The sequence below is a fragment of the Balaenoptera borealis genome (genome assembly GCF_965194805.1).
Source record: "Balaenoptera borealis genome assembly, chromosome: 3".
Classification (NCBI taxonomy): Eukaryota; Metazoa; Chordata; class Mammalia; order Artiodactyla; family Balaenopteridae; genus Balaenoptera; species Balaenoptera borealis.
Window position 1 is genome coordinate 12205427 of NC_138866.1, and position 16921 is coordinate 12222347.

Consider the following 16921-nt stretch of genomic DNA (forward strand, 5'->3'; position numbering starts at 1 on the left):
TGTTGATTCGGACCATGGACAATTCTTAAAGCAAGAACAGGCCCCTGAGAATCAGGGGATGAGGGCGGGCCGGGGAGAGTGTCCTCCCCAAGGTTTGCGTTGCACAAGCTGACGTCTTGAATAAGTGTCAGCCAATTTCCATCCTCCTCCTCTTTCCCACCCCCTCAGGCTCCCCACCCTTTCTTCTGGAAAACCGTGTCTCCTGCCGCTTACCCCAAGCCTCTGCTTCATTGGGTCTGGTTTCCCAATAAATCAAAAGACTCTAGTCCCTGTCGCTGTGTTTGTCATGAGTTCAAGTTCTTCCTCTCCCGGAGGGGAATAACTTTCATGGGTGTCCCAATGCCACGACCAAGTGCAGATGCTCTGGATCCCCGCCCCCGCCTCAGCCACGACCGCCCAGCCTGGGGACCTCCTCCCCGGGTGGGAAGTAAAGGGTCAACAGGTCCTCCCAGCACCCCACCCCGCACCGCACCCCACCCTCCTGCACTTGCCCGCCCGCCAATCACCTCCCGTAGAGATGCTGGGAGCCCGAGAGTGGCTGCTCTGCCGCCCGGGGAAAGGGCTCTCCTCCCAGCGCTGAGCACTTGGTCCTGGCAGACGCCCCAAGATTGTTGTGAGGAGTCTAGCCAGTTGGTGAGTGCTGTAATCTGAACCAGCTGTGTCCAGACTGAGGCCCCATTTGCATTGTTTAACATACTTAGAAAATGAAGTGTTCATTTTTAACATTCCTCCTCCAATTGGTTTAATGCTGAATTACTGAAGAGGGCTAAGCAAAACCAGGTGCTTTCTCTGTCAGCTCTCCAGTGGCTCGGAGGACCCAGGCTCTCCCCTTGTCCTCTCCTCGCCTCGCTCGTCCCCCCCTGGAATAAAAGTATCGGCGAGCCCCACAGGCCCAGAGGAGGCCGAAGTTCAGGAACTGCTCCGAGGGTCCCGCGCTGAGAGCTCTCCCTCTTTTCCCCCTTGCTTCTCCTGCCCACGCATCTTGGACATGCCAGGATTAAAAAGGTACGTTCTCTGCTCCGGACTTTTTCCTCCAGGGTCTGGAAACCTTACTGAAAACCCGATGGGTGGAAAATGGCTATGGCCGTGATTCAGGCTGTGTCAGGATGTTGGAAAAGACATTAGCTAGTGATGCAATGAGATTGTTAATTGTAAAAAGCTGCGCCTCTGTAATTTCCATCTTGAAGCCTTCTTTTGGGAGTGGGTATTTTATAAGACAGTTTCAGAAGCCAGCATCCGACAGAGGTCGGCAAAAATCTCAGAGCCTGATTCTTTCTTTCTTTTCTGAAAGGGCAGCAAATTTGTGTGCCGTTTAAATTTTTTTTTTAAGTTTTTTTTTTTTTTTTTAAATTTGAGAGATCAATTACTAGTTCACTAGCAATTATTTTGCTGCATCGGCTGTTGGACAAGCGAACGGGCTAGCTGCACATCCCGGGGCTGGATTTGCTCTATGTCTGTGTGGGATTCTCAAAGGGCATGCGACCCAGAAGTCTCGAGCCAATGAAAAGTGGGGACTGCAGACAGAAATGCATGTAAGCAAACATTTTGATATTCCTTAAGGAAATTGAAGTTCCAGTCAAGTGATCGTTAAAGCTTGAAGAATTTTATCTAGATTACATCTGCAGTTTTTATCCAGCGCACTCTTGAAAACGTAGCTGCTTTAGACAAAGTGTGTGTGCGTGCGTGCGCGCGTGCGCGCGTGTGCATTCGTGCGTGTGTGTGTGTGTGTGTGTGTGCTGAAAACGAAGCTGTAATCCTGTCATCCTGGATCGGGGACCAGCACTTCTCTGACAGACAGCCCTGTGAGATTCAGTTGGTCCCCCACCTCCATCCCCACGCCCACCCCTGCCCAGCTTTCCTCCCACTTGAGGATGGAGCCCAAAATAGGTGGACCCACCTGCTTTTGAAAGTTCCGGGGACCAGTTATGAGCATCAAAGGATCCCCAAAATTCTTATAGTTAATTTATTTTGGAGTTTTCTAGAGTTTTTCATGACAAAGTGCAGCTATGGGTGACGCTGTGAGAGCAGCAATGCTTGGATGTTATGTCATTTTCGGGAAACCGTCTCAGTTAAGCCTGGAGTTTACTTGGCCCCCAGGCCCCAGCTGTGGCCCTTGCAGGAGGCCGGGCTTGAGATGGGGTTTCTCAGAGGAGACCTGTCCCAGGACTGCCCTCTAGCCAAAGGGAGTAGGGGAGGCGGGGTAGGGGGAGAAATGGGTTAGCATGCCTTTTCCACTAGGTCTTGAAGTCCACTGCGTTCAGTCAGCCTGTCCTGTCTCCAACAAAAACGAGACAGGGTTTTATAACCAACCAAAAGGAAACTTCATGTGAAGAAACAGGAAAACGTTGAAATTCATAATATACAGCCTGGAAAATAAATTTGTTATTGTTCTTTCATTCCTTCCAGATATAAATCTGGCTGTTGCGAATATCAAAAAGCCCTGGGATTTGGCTCTGCACTTTATAAGGTCAGAGCTGTCTCCAGTGTTCTAGAATCTGGCTCACGCAGGCACTCAGATGAAAGGAAAACTTGTGGGCTTCCAGGGTCTTTATTCTTTGGATTGAGGACTAGATGAAGGAAGTGGGCTTGCCTCTCCCAACACCACATGAGGGTCCTGTTTCCTCTGGATGTCGCCTTGATTCTGGGGCCCTCCAAGTACCCCGGGGTTGCTGATTCATATGAGCCTTCTGTCGTGGATTGAGTGAGTTTTGCAGTCTATTGAACGCTCTTTTTCTGAAGGGAGGGATTGTAAAGTGAAGGTGTACATTGACAGTAACAGGTCACTAAATCCAACCAGGTCCCAGGTCCACTGAATTACTGAAGAAGGCTTTGAGATCACCTCCTCCAGGAAGCCTTCCCTGACCTTCCATTCCCTACCCCCTGCCTGGCTGCCCTGGCACTCAGTGGGCATTTCTATCAGTGCCCTGACCAAAGGGTGTAGACATTATTGGTTCATGTGGCTCCCCCACCAGCTCTCCGGGGCAGCATCTGGGTCATAGTTTTGTAGTTTTTCTGCCTACCTAGGGTCCATGCTCGCAGCTAGTAATTACTCAGATAAACCCCTGTTGAACTCAATAATAACAGCACAAAATAAAGCTCTGTATTTGCATAGATTTTTTTAACCACCTTAACAATTTTCAAGGGTCCAGTTCAGTAGTGTTAAGTACATTCACAGTGTTGCGCAATCAATCTCCAGAACTCTTTTCATCTTGAAAAATTGAAATTCTATACCCATAAACACCTCCCTAATCCCTCCTCCCCCTGCCCCTGACACCCACCATTCTGCTTTCTGTCTGTAATTTTGATTGCTGTCAGTCCTTCATATAAGTGGAATCAAACAGTATCTGTCTTTTTGTGGCTGGCTTATTTCACTTAGCATAATGTCCTCAAGGTTCATCCATGTTGTAGCACTTGTCAGAGTTTCTTTCCTTTCTTTAATGCTGAAAAGTATTCCATTGCAAGCGTATAACACATTGTTTATTCATTTGTTGATGGACACTTGGGTTGCCTCCACCCTTTGGCTATTGTGAATAATGCTGCTATGAACACGGGTGTACAAATATCTCTTTGAGACCCTGTTTTCAATTCTTTTGTATATATACCCAGTACTGGGATTGCTGGATCATATAGTAGTTCCATTTTTAATTTTTTGAGGAACCTCCAGACTGTTTTCCATAGTGGCTGCACCAACGTACATTCCCACCAACAGTGCACAAAGGTTCCCAGTTTCTCCACACCCTCACCAGCTTTTGGCTTTTTTGGTTGTAGCCATCCTGTTGGATGTGAGGTGGTATTGATTTTGTATCTTTAAAGCTAATTGGTGACCACGATTTTGTTGGATAGCAGCTTGTGAATGATGAAGAGTAGAAATCGCAGGTTCAGGGGTTGGTGGCTTATGCAGAAACACAGTTTCTTGACACCTCCTCCTAAGTGTCAGCTGTGCTCCTTCTTGGGGCTGCCCGGGTCCCCGCGGCCTCTCCTCCATCAGGGTCTGTGTGAGGCGCGCCCTGGGAGCACGTGCGTTCTTTCCCCGTGACACCTCTGTTCCGTGGAACTCACGTGCTTCACGTTTGTACTTTCCTTTCCTCTCATCATCCGAGGGCACGACAGCTCCTTCACACTGTAGTCATTTCAGAATGAAGACGTTCAAAACTCAGGCAGGTCCGCTTGTGTCAGGAGTAAAGGCCAAGCAGCTGGTGAATACATTGTTAATACCATGGCGGGGGGCGTTAGATTTGTTCTTCGAAGCAGCAAGACCCTTTATCTAAAAAAATGCCACCTAACACATTATCCCAACATATGAAACCAGTGGAGGGGGCACGGTTCTGTTTGGGGTGGTTGGGGCATCTGGAGTTTCCCCGGCCTCTCTGGAGCGTCGCCCCCCATCCCCCTGCCCAAAGACAAGCACAAGGTGAAGTCATCATTGTAAACACACAGGCAGCGCGAGAGGCACATGTTACCCCAGACCTGGGTCCAGGGAGTATCCTGAGCATTTATATTGACTTCTTGCTCCTCCACAGGATACTCACTGTGACCATTCTGGCTCTCTGTCTTCCGAGTCCTGGGAATGCACAGGTAAGACTTTTATTTTGTTACTTATCAGGAAGTGTGTTAAAAACCAGGGCGAGGGTGTCCAGCCACGCATTGTGTTGTTTACCTAAACCGAGCTCTTCATTGTACAGAGATTAAAGCTGGGGCTCAGGGAAGTTGAGACTTGCCCCAGGTGACGTAGTATATAAGCCGCAGGGCTGGACCTCGGTGTCCTGGTTCCCAATCCAAGACTCTTATAATCAGATCATGCTGCCTCATAGCTGTCCCTTTGGTGGGGCTGAGGGGTCTTGACTTAGTGTAAGTGTTAAAAAGTCAAGCGTGTTCTAGTGTTTCTGGGCAATGGTGCCCCTTCGGTGCCTGCATGTGGCCCAGGTGGGTGGGTGTGGCCGACATGCAGTTGTGAGGCATCTCAGCGCCCAACCCGTGAGGACCCACCTCTGGCCCGGGCCCCTGGGAGGAGTGTGTAGGGGGAGCTTGGACTCCTGGGAGGCTGTGCAGAGAAGCCTGCACCGTCCCTGACTTTACAAAGTGACGGTTGTGTCAGCCCTTGAGAAATGTGGACAGATCCCTCCTGAGGAGCCCAGGGCAGCCCCTCTGCATCTCTAGCTCAGAAATGAGAGAAGCCCCACCTCTGAGCAGGGCTGAGGGGCCATGTAGTCAAATGGAAACGCACATTCATTTGCATGAACATATAGAAGACATTACAAAGTCACCAACACAGCCTCTCTAACAGTGGGTTACAGCTCAACAGTTCAGAGCCCTGAAATGGAACCAACAAAAATCTCACTAAGTAGACTGATGGTCTCCCAAACTTTCAGGGTATAGGAGGGAAATCTTAGAATTTCAATTCATACTTATTTTGATCACACCCTTTAAATGTTTCTTCCCTTCATATTAAGAATTTTGAAATATATTTCATTGGCGGTGGAAAGAATCTTGGGAAGAGTACCAAAGACTTTTAGACCTTGGAAGGACCTTGGCGTCCTCTGATCTAGCTCTGTGGTGACAGTTAACATCTAGATCCAGAGAGGGTGCGGGTTATAGTATAGTGTTTATTGCACTATAGGCACTTTATGTGCGCTAACAATTTACTCCTTACAACCGCTCAGAAGTAAGTAGTATCCTCTCCATTTTACAGATGAGGAAACTGAGGCATAGAAAAGTTATGCAGTGAGTAGGGGCTAGAGTGAGAATTTGAAGCCAGGCAGTGGACTTGAACCCACACCTGCACTTAGCTGGTGAGCCAGGGCTGCAACTCGAGTCTCTTGGTTTCCTGAACTTTATGGCACCACCTCCTGGCTCATCCGCTCCATTTCTTTTGCCCCAAGGCCCTAAGGTGCCTGAACCCACTCCCAGGAATGCAGGCTAAATCTATCATCTCCACAAACCAGCGCATAGCTCAAGGAAGTTGAATCCCATAAACCGTAGGGAAGGCCAGGGAAGGGACCCCCACAGGCAAAACCACACCTCCTTGACTTATTCCTATAACATGTCAGCTCTAGGGGTGATTGTTGATCCCATGAGATTTTTCTAAATGCATGAAGTTGTAAGTCAAGTTGTATGTGAAGCCTGCAGCCCTCAGGGACTTTTGAGACCTGGCGGTCTCTGGAAGCATCTCATCTTTGTGTAATTGTCTTTCTGAGGTTAAAATGGAAGAATTTCCCCAATTCTATTTTTCTTAGAAAACTGACTACATCACTGTGCAGATTTATTTTATACACAGACCTCGTAATCAGGTCGAGGATTTCATAGGGGGCGAAGAATTCATGCCGGGCGCTGAAAAGGGGTTAAATAGCACCCAAAGAAAGAGAGTGGTTGCCCTTAAAAGCAGTCCTATCCTCTCTCAGAAAGGGCTGAGCACAGGGCAAGCCTCACTGGGCAGATCAGATGCGATTAATATTGCTCTTCATGACCAGAGCAGGAAGAAGTCCCCATAACCATCTGCTAAAAATGGGCGTTTTGAAGCAATGATGCAGGGGCTTAAAAAGTAATGCTAAAGTGTAAAATGATTGTAAGAAAATACCCAAAAAAGGGACAAATAGGGGTTATAACACAGATGTTGGTATTATAAATGCCTTGTTTCTTTAACCATTTTCCTTACCTCTTGTGATGCAGTTAGAATACTTTTAAAGTGAAAGAAAAAAAAAAAAAGGTAAGTAAGCAAAATGACCTCTCCTGTTTCTCTCTCTCCCTTCCTGCAGCAACAATGCACTAACGGCTTTGACCTGGACCGCTCGTCAGGACAGTGTTTAGGTAGGAGGCCACTGAAGATCCTTCTCTGGGTGGGGTGCAGGGACAGCCCGATCACAGGACCATTTCTGTCTCAGCCGTCATTCAGTATTGTCAAATCTGTATCAGTCTTGCCCGTGGAAGAAAACAGTGCCACGGTATGGTTGAAATCAACGACACCCTTCCATTGATCACCTTCTTTGTGCCTGGCACTGGGTAAGCCCTGCGACAGGGCAAAGATGAGGAAGAATTGATCCCCAGCCTCAAGGAGCTCTCCATCTGTATCAGTTTCCTAGGGCTGCCTTTACAAATTGCCATAAGCCTTAGTGGCTTAAACAACACAAATATACGATCTCACAGGTGCGCAGGTCAAAAGCCCGATGGGAGTTCTACCAGGCTAACATTGAGGTGATGGCAGGGTGGTGTTCTTTTCTGGAGGCTTGAGGGAAGAATCCATTTTCTTGCTCATGCATATTGTTGGCAGAATTCAGTTTCTGTTTTTTAAAAATTGAGATGTAATTGACATACAACATTGTGTACGTTTAAGGTGTGCAATGTGTTGACTTGATACACTTATGTATTACAATGTGATGACCACTGTAGCTTAGCTCACACCTCCCTCACATCACATAATTACCATTTCTTTTTTGTGTTGAGAACATTCAGGATTTACTCTCTTAGCATTTTTCAAGTATGCAATACAGTGTTGTTCATTATAATCACAATACTGTGCATTATTTCCTTAGAAGTTATCTTCTAACTGGAAGTTTGTACCCTTTACATCTCCCCATTTCCCCCACCCCCCAGCCCCTGATAACCACCATTCTATTCTCTATTTCTGTAAGTTTGGCTTTTTGGATTCCACACATAAGTGATATCATGTAGCATTTGTCTTTCTCTGTCTGCCTTATTTCACGTAGCATAATGCCCTCAAGGTCCTTCCATGTTGCTGCAAATGGCAGGTTTTCCTTCTTTCTCATGGCTGAGTAATATTCATATGATTATTATTAATATTATATTATTCATAGGATGATAATATTAATAATATCACATCTATCTATCTATCTATCTGTCTATCTATCTATCTATCTATCTATCTATCCATCCCAAATCTTTATCCACTGATGCACATTTAGGTTGTTTCCATATTTTGGCTATTGTGAATAGTGCTTCAATCAACATGGCAGTACAGATATCCCTTCAAGATTCTGTTTTCATTTCCTTTGGATATATACCCAGAAGTGGAATTGCTGGATCATATGGTATTTCTAGGTTTAATTTTTGGAGGGACCTCCACACTGTCTTCCATAGTGGCTGCATGGATTTACATTCCCACAGAACTCAGTTTCTTGTGGTTGTAGGACTGAGGCCCCTGGTTCCTTGCTGGCTGTTGGCTGAAGACCTTTCGCAGTTTCTAGAGGCCACCCTCTTCCTTGGCTCATGGCCCCCTCCTCCGTCTTCAAAGTCAGCAAGTTAAGTCCCTCACATGTTTCTGTTGTCTCATCTCTCTGACCAGTCCTCCTGCCTCTTCTTCTACTTTTAAGGATTTGTGTGATTTCACTGGGCCCACTCAGATAATCCCAGATAATTCCCCCATCTCAAACTCTTCTTTTTTTTTTTTTAAGATTATTATTATTATTTTTAAGAGAACCCTTTTTTAAAAAATTTTGTTTATTTTTGGCTGTGTTGGGTCTTCGTTGCAGCCCGCCGGCTTTCGCTAGTTGTGGCTACTCTTTGTTGCAGTGCGTGGGCTTCTCAGTGCGGTGGCTTCTCGTTGCGGAGCACAGGCTCTAGGCGTGCGGGCTTCAGTAGATGTGGCACGCAGGCTCATAGTTGTGGCTCACGGGCTCTAGAGCACAGGCTCTGTAGTTGTGGCGCACGGGCTTAGTCGCTCCGTGGCAGGTGGGATCTTCCCGGACCAGGGCCCGAACCCGTGTCCTCTGCATTGGCAGGCGGATTCTTAACCGCTGTGCCACCAGGGAAGTCCCCATCTCAAGGTCTTCTGATTAGCAACTTTAATTCCATTCCATCCATACCTAATTCCCCTTTGCCATGTAACCTAATGTAGCCACAGTTTCCAAGGAAGAGGACAGACATTTTGGGGCTGTTCTCCTAGCTCTCCATCTAGTGCGAGAGGTAGGTCTAGATGGAGTAAACTGTACAGGGTAGAATAAAGTCACTGTCAAGATGAGGTAAAAGCAATCAGCCCTGCAGAAGTAGGGGAGAGAGTGATGCCTTATGTCTGAGGTCAATAAAGAAAGCCTTCACGGAGGTCACATTTGAATTGGGTATTGAAGGATGAATAGGATCCTGAGAAATAGCGTCCCAGGTAGTAGGAACAGCATAAGCAAAGACCAGGGCATTGAAAAGACATTCAGAGTATAGACTAGTTTGTTGTGGATGGAGCATAGGGTATAGAAAAGGAATAAGGCTGTCCCCTCGGGGATATATTTACCTTTTTAATGATATTTGATTTAGGCCAAATCATTTGTAGTCTCTGAGCTTAGTTAGGGTTGAAAAGAATGATGGGTGGTGGGGAAAAAAGCCTCGCCTTGGAAGCTCTAGGCTCGCACTTTGACTTAAGGTGAAGGGCGTTGAGATTGTGCCAAGGGATGCAGAGAGGGGCTGCAGCCGTCTTTTGTGGCCACCAGTTTTAATGACGCTTTCAGGCTTACAGCTGGAAAATGGGACTCCACGCTTCCCTTTCCCGAGGCGGGAGTTGGCACGAGTCTCAGATGAGGTGGCTGGGGTGAGCGGTCAGGGTTCCGGCCTCTCTCTCCCAGCCTCCAGCCCCGCATGGAGCAGACCCCAAGGCTGGTGGGAGGCCCCGGTGCGGGGGGTCAGGGCAGCTGCTCATGCTGGCGCCTCAGTTCAGGCCTCCCCTGTCCCTGGCCCCGCAAGGCTGATTTTCTAGAGAACCTACCCCCCTGCCACTCCCACACCCCGCTCTAGACACAACAAGCAGAGCACCAGCCTGGCTGGAAACGGGCCCTGTTTGTTGGCACGGTGTGAGCCGACTCTCAAGTAAGCCTCTGCTTTCCTAATAAGAAACTAGCTCTCGGCCAAGCCTTGTCTTTCTGGATGCAGCAGACTCTTTCTCCCTGCCCAGCCGTTATTTGGAGTAGAAGTGGGTACAATTATTAGGTCCATCCCAGCGTTTCCCGAGTGTCATATGGACACAAAAGAGTACCTGAGATGTTTTTAGGTGATACATCCACAGGTAAACAATCTTTATTTTGATAGTTATATATTTATTTTTACTTACCTTCTATTTTTGATCATTGATAGGGTTTTTTTCATTTGCTGTCGTGATGTAAGATGAAAAAAATACGTTTACTTGGGTTTTCTTTTTCTTTCTTTTTTTTTTATGTGGCCCATTTTTAAAGTCTTTATTGAATTTGTTACAATATTGCTTCTGTTTTATGTTTTGGTTTTTGGGCCCCGAGGCCTGTGGGATCTTAGCTGCCTGACCAGGGATGTAAACCCACACCCCCTGCATTGGAAGGCGATGTCTTAGCCACTGGACCGTCAGGGAAGTCCCAACTTGGGTTTTCAATGTGGGTTCATTTAAGAGAAAAGTATTAAGCATGTGACAGTACAGGTTTTGGTAGCTATGGCCCAAATGTCATGATGATGGTATTTGATGGCTGATGTTTGGGTGACACTTGTCAATTTGATTCAGTTCAGCCAATATTTGGGGAGTAGCTGCCAGGCACAGCCCTCCATGTTTGGGAGCAGATTCTGGTAAAGAGTTTTTTGGGGTCCTTCATGGCGTTCTTGGTACAGAGATCTGCTGAAATTTGCACCATGTGGCCAAGGGGCCATTAACGCCTGTCCTTTCTGTGGCCCTTGCAGATATTGATGAGTGCCGGACCATCCCCGAGGCCTGCCGAGGAGACATGATGTGTGTTAACCAAAACGGCGGGTATTTATGCATCCCCCGAACAAACCCAGTGTATCGAGGGCCCTACTCCAACCCCTACTCCAACCCCTACTCAGGTCCGTACCCAGCAGCTGCACCCCCGCTGTCAGCTCCAAACTACCCCACGATTTCGAGACCTCTCATGTGTCGCCTTGGATACCAGATGGATGAAGGCAACCAGTGTGTAGGTGAGTAGCCCAGCGTCCTAGGCTTCCTCTCCATTGGTGAAGGCATCGTCCTAGTGTAGCAGGTCAACCCCCAATGGGAAGTCAGTTCCCATGCAATGAACCAGTGAAACAACCTACGTTCTACATGGTTCTTTCACTCTTAGCAGCCTGTGTCTCTGGGTACCCTCCCACCTAGGGAGGAGTTTAGTTTGCTCTCTCATTGATAGTCCTCCAGAAAGCCAATTTGTTTTTTCTTTATTTTCATCTATCTATCTGTCTATCATCTATGTATCTATCTATTGATCTATCTACCTATCATCTATCACCTATCTGTCATCTATCTATCAATCATTCATCTATGTATCTGTCTATCTGCCTTTAGATCATATCTATCATCTATCTGTTTGAAGACCAAGGTCATGTTTTCTCTCTTCGATAACAAATATATCTGGTCAGATGTAGTAAGTGAATCCCAGAGAGAAGATCTAGAAAGGACCAGCTTTCTAGGGTCTTCAGCGTCACTCACCCTTGAATAGAACGTTTGCTCCTGAAACAAAAGAAGCCTTGAGGGCCAAGGCCAACTGTTCTGGAAAGAAAGTGGGTTCCTTGGGTGGGGACCAGGGTTCTTTTGACCAAAAGGAACCTCGCTGATGGGAGCTCGTAGCAAGAGTGGACCTTGGGGAGGAAGGAGACGCCATATGCCATGATGTCCCCAGGCTGTTGGCAAGTGGTGTGACAGGTGCCCTGGTATGCACTGGTGCTCTGTTGGCCAGTGTGGCCTTGGTGGAGGTTTACCTGGGATCCTCCCTTGTTGCCTCAGCTTTGGTTGGACCAAAACTTTGCAACTGTCTCCAACTTTGGGAGATGGTCTAGAGTGATGATGGCTCCAAAGTTGTTTGATCATGCACCCCATCTGCAAAATCTTTCTGAGCCTGGACCCTTACTATATGCATGTTTATAAATTACATGCATATCCTGTTATTCTAATATGGTTGGAGGAGTGTAAAGTATATGTAAGAGATAGAAAAATTTAAAGGATGTGATCAAAATAAATATGAATTGAAATTCTAATATTTCCTTCCTATACCCTGAAAGTTTGGTAGACCATCAGTCTACTCAGTGAGATTTTTGTTGGTCCCATTTCAGGGCTCTGAAGTGTTGAGCTGTGACCCACTGTTAGAGAGGCTGTGTTGGTGATTTTGTAATGTCTTCTATATGTTCATGCAAATGAGTGCATTTCCATTTAACTACATGGAAATAATGTGCAAACAAGTGTCATTCAGAGCTAAAAGGGAAACTGGATACACCTTAACTAAACTTCTCTATTCTTACTGGTCTCAAGGGGTGTGTGTGTGTGTGTGTGTATGTGTGTGTGTGGGGGGGTGGGCAGGGAGCTGGCCTATGGTCACTTTGAACATATATGAGTGTTCACGGGAAAGAGTAGACTGAATCAAGCCGTGGACTGAAGTGCTGGTGGGGAAGATAGTAACGTACTTCCTTACAACCAGTAGAACAATAGACCGCTGTAACTGGCAGGGACTTTAACAGTCTTTAACTGCAGCCTCTTCCTTTTATAAAAAAGGGAATGTGAGCTCCACCAAGTTAGGTAATTACGGGAGTCCAGCTCTCCTGACAACCAGCCTACATTTTCCTAACTCGCCCATGTGACCTCTCTCGTTTGGTAGAAAAGAAATGATCCGGAAGCAAATGCAGAGAAAGAGAGGTTGGAGGTGGGGTGATGCTCTTCCAAGATGTCCTGTGGGGCTGGATAAGCTGAGTGACCATGTGCACGTCTTGAAGTGAGGAAGGGGGTGGAGTGACCCGCCGAGTCACTCCAGGGTTTTGGGAGGGGCTTCGGGTGGCTGTAGGGATCCCTGATGTCTTGGGCGGTCCTGCAGGCCCCTTTTGGGGAACAGCCTGGCGTGGCCACGGGGCTCTCTGAAACACCCCCTCCCTCCCACAGCCCTCTTTCCAGGATCCCAGTGCCCTCGAGAATAAGATGCGGCTGGGAACCCTGTTCATCTCCTGGTCCCTGTGACGTCATGCACTTTTACAGGCCCCCAACCTGTCACACGGGAGATGTGGAGTCTTCATAATGGCCCTTTTGTAAGGAGAATACGATCCAGGAACCCTAGGAGTTCTGGCACCCGGCCCGTCCACTTCCAAAAAGTTCAGCCTTATGCATTCATAAGTCCCGGGTTCCTTCCAACCTCCCTTCACCCCACCCTGCCTTTTCTGGTTTACACAGGTCCTTCTGGGCATTATGAGAGGGGAAGTCATGGGGAGGGGGCCCCAGAAGGGCGGGAACAGGGATGAGAGAGGTGGGCCTGGGAACAGGCCACAAGGAAGCAGGGCTCAGAGACGGGGGAAGAGGGGGGAGGAACCAAAGGAACCGAGAGGGGGACATTGTTGAGAAAGGAGAAGGAGGTGATTGGGGTTGTCACTGCCAGAGAAGGAGTGTCCCTGTTTCCCAGAATGTAGGTCTGATCCTGGGGAGGAAGCTGGAGTGAGCAGCTCCAGTGTGATGGGGAGAATTGGGAAACGCTTCTAAAACTTGGGTGCTCTGCGAGAGGAGGACCACATCTCCAGGGGGCCTTCTCCTCCTCCTCCTCCTCAATGTAGAAAATAATCAACAACAGTAGTGATGCCAGCAGTAGGAATAAAACCAAACATGTAGTGCTGCATGCCAGGATCTTTACCTGAATGAACATGTTGAATCCTCACCACAACCCCTGCGGTAGGACTATTGTTGTTCCTGTTGGCCCTGAAGCACAGAGAGGTTAAGAATCTGTCCAAAGTCACACAGCAAATGAGGGCTGAGCCAGGATTTGAACCCATTCAGGCTCTGAATGAGGAAACTGAGGCTCAGCGAGGTAAAAGTTTGTTCAAGCCTCTCAAGAGTCAGTCCTGGAGCCATGATGAAAAACTAGGGCCTTCTCTTGCCTTCTTTTTTTTTTGTAAATAAATTTTTGTTCTGTAAAACTTTGAACCTAGACAAAAGCAGAGAGATCATAATGAACACTTGTCTACTTTTCACCCAGTTTGGTAATTGTCAACACAGACCCACTCTCATTTCTTCTTTACTCTGACCCAGTGGATCAATTTAAAGCAAATCTCAGGCATCAGATCATTTTATCCTTAAATACTTCAGAATGTATCTCTAAGAGATAAAGCTTCTTCAAAAAATCATAGTCACAATACCGTTATCAAACCTACAAAAATCAACAATAATTCCTTTTTATCGTTAAATATCTGGGTGGGATTCAACTTTCCTTGGTCATTTCATAAATGTCCCCTTTCTATTGTTTTCTTTTAGAATCAGGTCCAAACAAGGTCTACAGATTGCATTTGGTTGACACATGTCTTAACTATCTCTTAATCTTCTTTGTCTCTCTTACCACGTGTTTGTTGAAGAGGCTGAGTCGTTTGTCCTGTAGAATTTCCTACATTTGGGATATTGCTGCTTGTGTTCTTGGGGTGGTATTTAACGTATTCCTTCAACCCCTCTATTTTTCCGTAAACTGGTAATAGTTAAATCTAGAGACTTGATCCAATTGAAGTTTAAAGTTTTGGGCCAACTGTTTCCTACATAGTGCCCTTGCTCTTTTGTCCTTTCCATGCCCTGGTTTCTTCCCATAAACTGTAAGTAAGTCTGCCTTAAAAAAAGCAAGTGGACACTTTTCACTGAGGCTTACTCTTTCTGGGTTTTGGACCCACTTTCAAGGCAGCAATTTCCTGCCTTGTCCCCTGCCTCTGCAGGCTGGGCAGGGCCAGGCTCAGAGCCCGGGTCCCCTGAAGCCCTGAGCTTCCTTCTTGACCTCTCTGTTTGGTGTTCCACTTGGGAGGTGACTAGACCCTGCTCTTTCTGGAACAAAGTTTGGCCTCAGATTTGAGTCCACAAGCCCCAATATGTAAATCTGGATCACTCAGGACCTTTGCAGGCAGAGTGATGCAGGCAGTAATCCAAGAATTACAGTTCAGGAACCAAGAACATCTCTGTCATCAAGAAAACTGGCATCTTGGCTTGGGGTTGCTCAGCACCAGGGCAACTTCCATGAGGGTGGTGGCCTCATGGCTGGTTAGAAATGTGTCCCCCCAGATGCTGGCCCCTTGGGAGAACTGGTGGTCAGCATCTCAGAGGATGGAGAGCCAGATAGACATGGTTACTGGCAACCAGGGAAGGGCTGATGCAGGAAAGGCAGAATGCTGTGGAGTTGACAGTGTTGGTGCCGAAGACTCGGGGAGGGTGAGCTGAGCAATTGGGGCACCGGGGGTGTGAACCCTTGTTAAGGAACCTTTCTATCGTCATACTGCCTCTGAGAATAGGACCTTTGGCTAGGGTCCCTGAATGTTGATGCCACTTGTTTACACGTATTTGTCCCGTTTGGGGCTCAACTCGTCACCACTCTGGGTGGACATTCTTCGTTCTGGCTTTGCTAATCAGCTTGGCTCAGTGTCAAATCTAGGGACTCCACCAATAACTAATGCTCGTGAAATGTTTCACAACTGAGAAAGCAGCCTTTTACTAGAGCCGCGCTACCCCAGGGACTGAAGGAATTCCTCTGGTCATTTGTGAAGTTACAAGCAATATCTTTATATTCCCTCCTGGCCTGGGGTTTTCTCATTGATCAAAGCGCCTGGGCGGGCAGAGAGGAACACAAATGGATCCTTTTGGAAGATGAATGGCATTGGCCTGAGGCTTTCTCTTGAGTTATTTTTCCTGAAAGCCAGCCAACGTGTATTCAGTCACTGTTTATAGAGCACCTCTTTGGTGCCAGGCTCTGGCTTAGGCACTGAGGGGGCAGGGAGTCTGGGCACAGCCGTGGGGCTGTCTTCAGAGCTTTCCGTCAAGGAAGGGAGATTAGTCACGGAACAAGCAGCTGAACTACTAGGCGGCCTCTGATTGATTCCTGAGAAGTTCGAAGAGAAGGCAGAGATGGGAAGGCTGTGTGTGCTGGAGTGGAGAGGGCTGGAACTGGGAAGCCAGCCAGGCCTTGATTCTCACCTTGGTTTGGCCACTTCCTGGCTGTGAGACTGGAGCCTCAGTTTCCTCATCTGTAAAATGGGTACAACAATGCCTACCTCACAGATAACACGTGAAAATATCTTGCCCGGTGTCTGCACGGAATATCACGTGGTAAATGTTAATTGAGAAAGATTCTAGGGTCTTGAGATAACCTGTAGAGAGTCATCGAGTCTGAAAATGTATTGGGGGCCTAGTTCTTGAAAACTTTTGAAATGACCTAAAACCGAGCGTGGTACTCACCCACCTTGCAGACCTTGCTGGGCTTTGCCCAGTTCAGTGCTTAATGAGACTTCAGTCAGATGCTTCGAGATGCCGGCAAAGGCTAGGTTTATTTAATCGTGGAACAAAACAATTAACTACCCAGCAGGTAAGACAAGGGCAAGAGTGTTTGGATGGGGCAGCTGCCTGCAGGCTTTTCTTCTTACTTTTTAAATACAGGTTTGAAACCAAGTCCTCCGGATGAGACTGGAAAGAGAGTACAGGAAGCAGAAACCACTCGGTTCTTTAGCTGCTAAAGGCATCGGGACCAGGCAGACCTGGTGAGGAGGGGGACCCAGGATTGAGGTGGGACACAGTCAGGTTTGCTCAGATGTCCTTGTGAACTGGGCCTCAGCAAGCCTGTTCACATGCGGCACCCCCACTCAGGTTGTCCCATCTTGCTTCAGGTCTCTCCTAATCATTGGCTGGGATGGTGAGCAAGCAGCTCAGCCTCTCTGAACCTCAGTTTTTCCATCTGTAAATAGGGATGACAGCATTCACTATTAGTGTAGGATATTTGTGAGAATTCGATGAGATAGTCCATGTGCCTGGTCTAGTGTGGAGTCTGGCTCTCAGTAGGGGTTAATAACAGTTAGTTGTTATAATGTTATTTTTACTGTGTCAGATCTCATCATTCCGTGATGAATTCTCCTACTCCAAACGCCTAGTCCTGTTATTCTGTTATTGTTTATTCTTTCCTCTGGGAATTAGACTTAAGAATGCAAGGCTTTTAGAGGGTTGAGGGTTGAATTCTTGCCGCTTTCAGTG

The 16921-nt window shown here is 47.3% G+C and overlaps 1 protein-coding gene across 2 annotated transcripts in view; it reads left to right on the forward strand.

Moving 5' to 3' along the window:
• Window positions 1–492: 492 nt before the first annotated feature.
• FBLN5 (fibulin 5) overlaps window positions 493–16921 on the forward strand; it is an 87243-nt gene continuing 70814 nt past the window's right edge. Inside the window, exons 1-5 of one of the 2 annotated variants that reach the window (XM_082384545.1) lie at window positions 493–633; window positions 797–1005; window positions 4521–4575; window positions 6753–6804; window positions 10636–10890. In XM_082384545.1, the coding sequence (XP_082240671.1) occupies window positions 989–1005; window positions 4521–4575; window positions 6753–6804; window positions 10636–10890 (379 nt within the window). In that variant the 5' untranslated portion in view covers window positions 493–633; window positions 797–988. Of the gene's footprint in view, window positions 634–796; window positions 1006–1099; window positions 1533–4520; window positions 4576–6752; window positions 6805–10635; window positions 10891–16921 lie in introns of those variants that run through there. The other variant, XM_082384546.1, reaches the window with a different exon arrangement.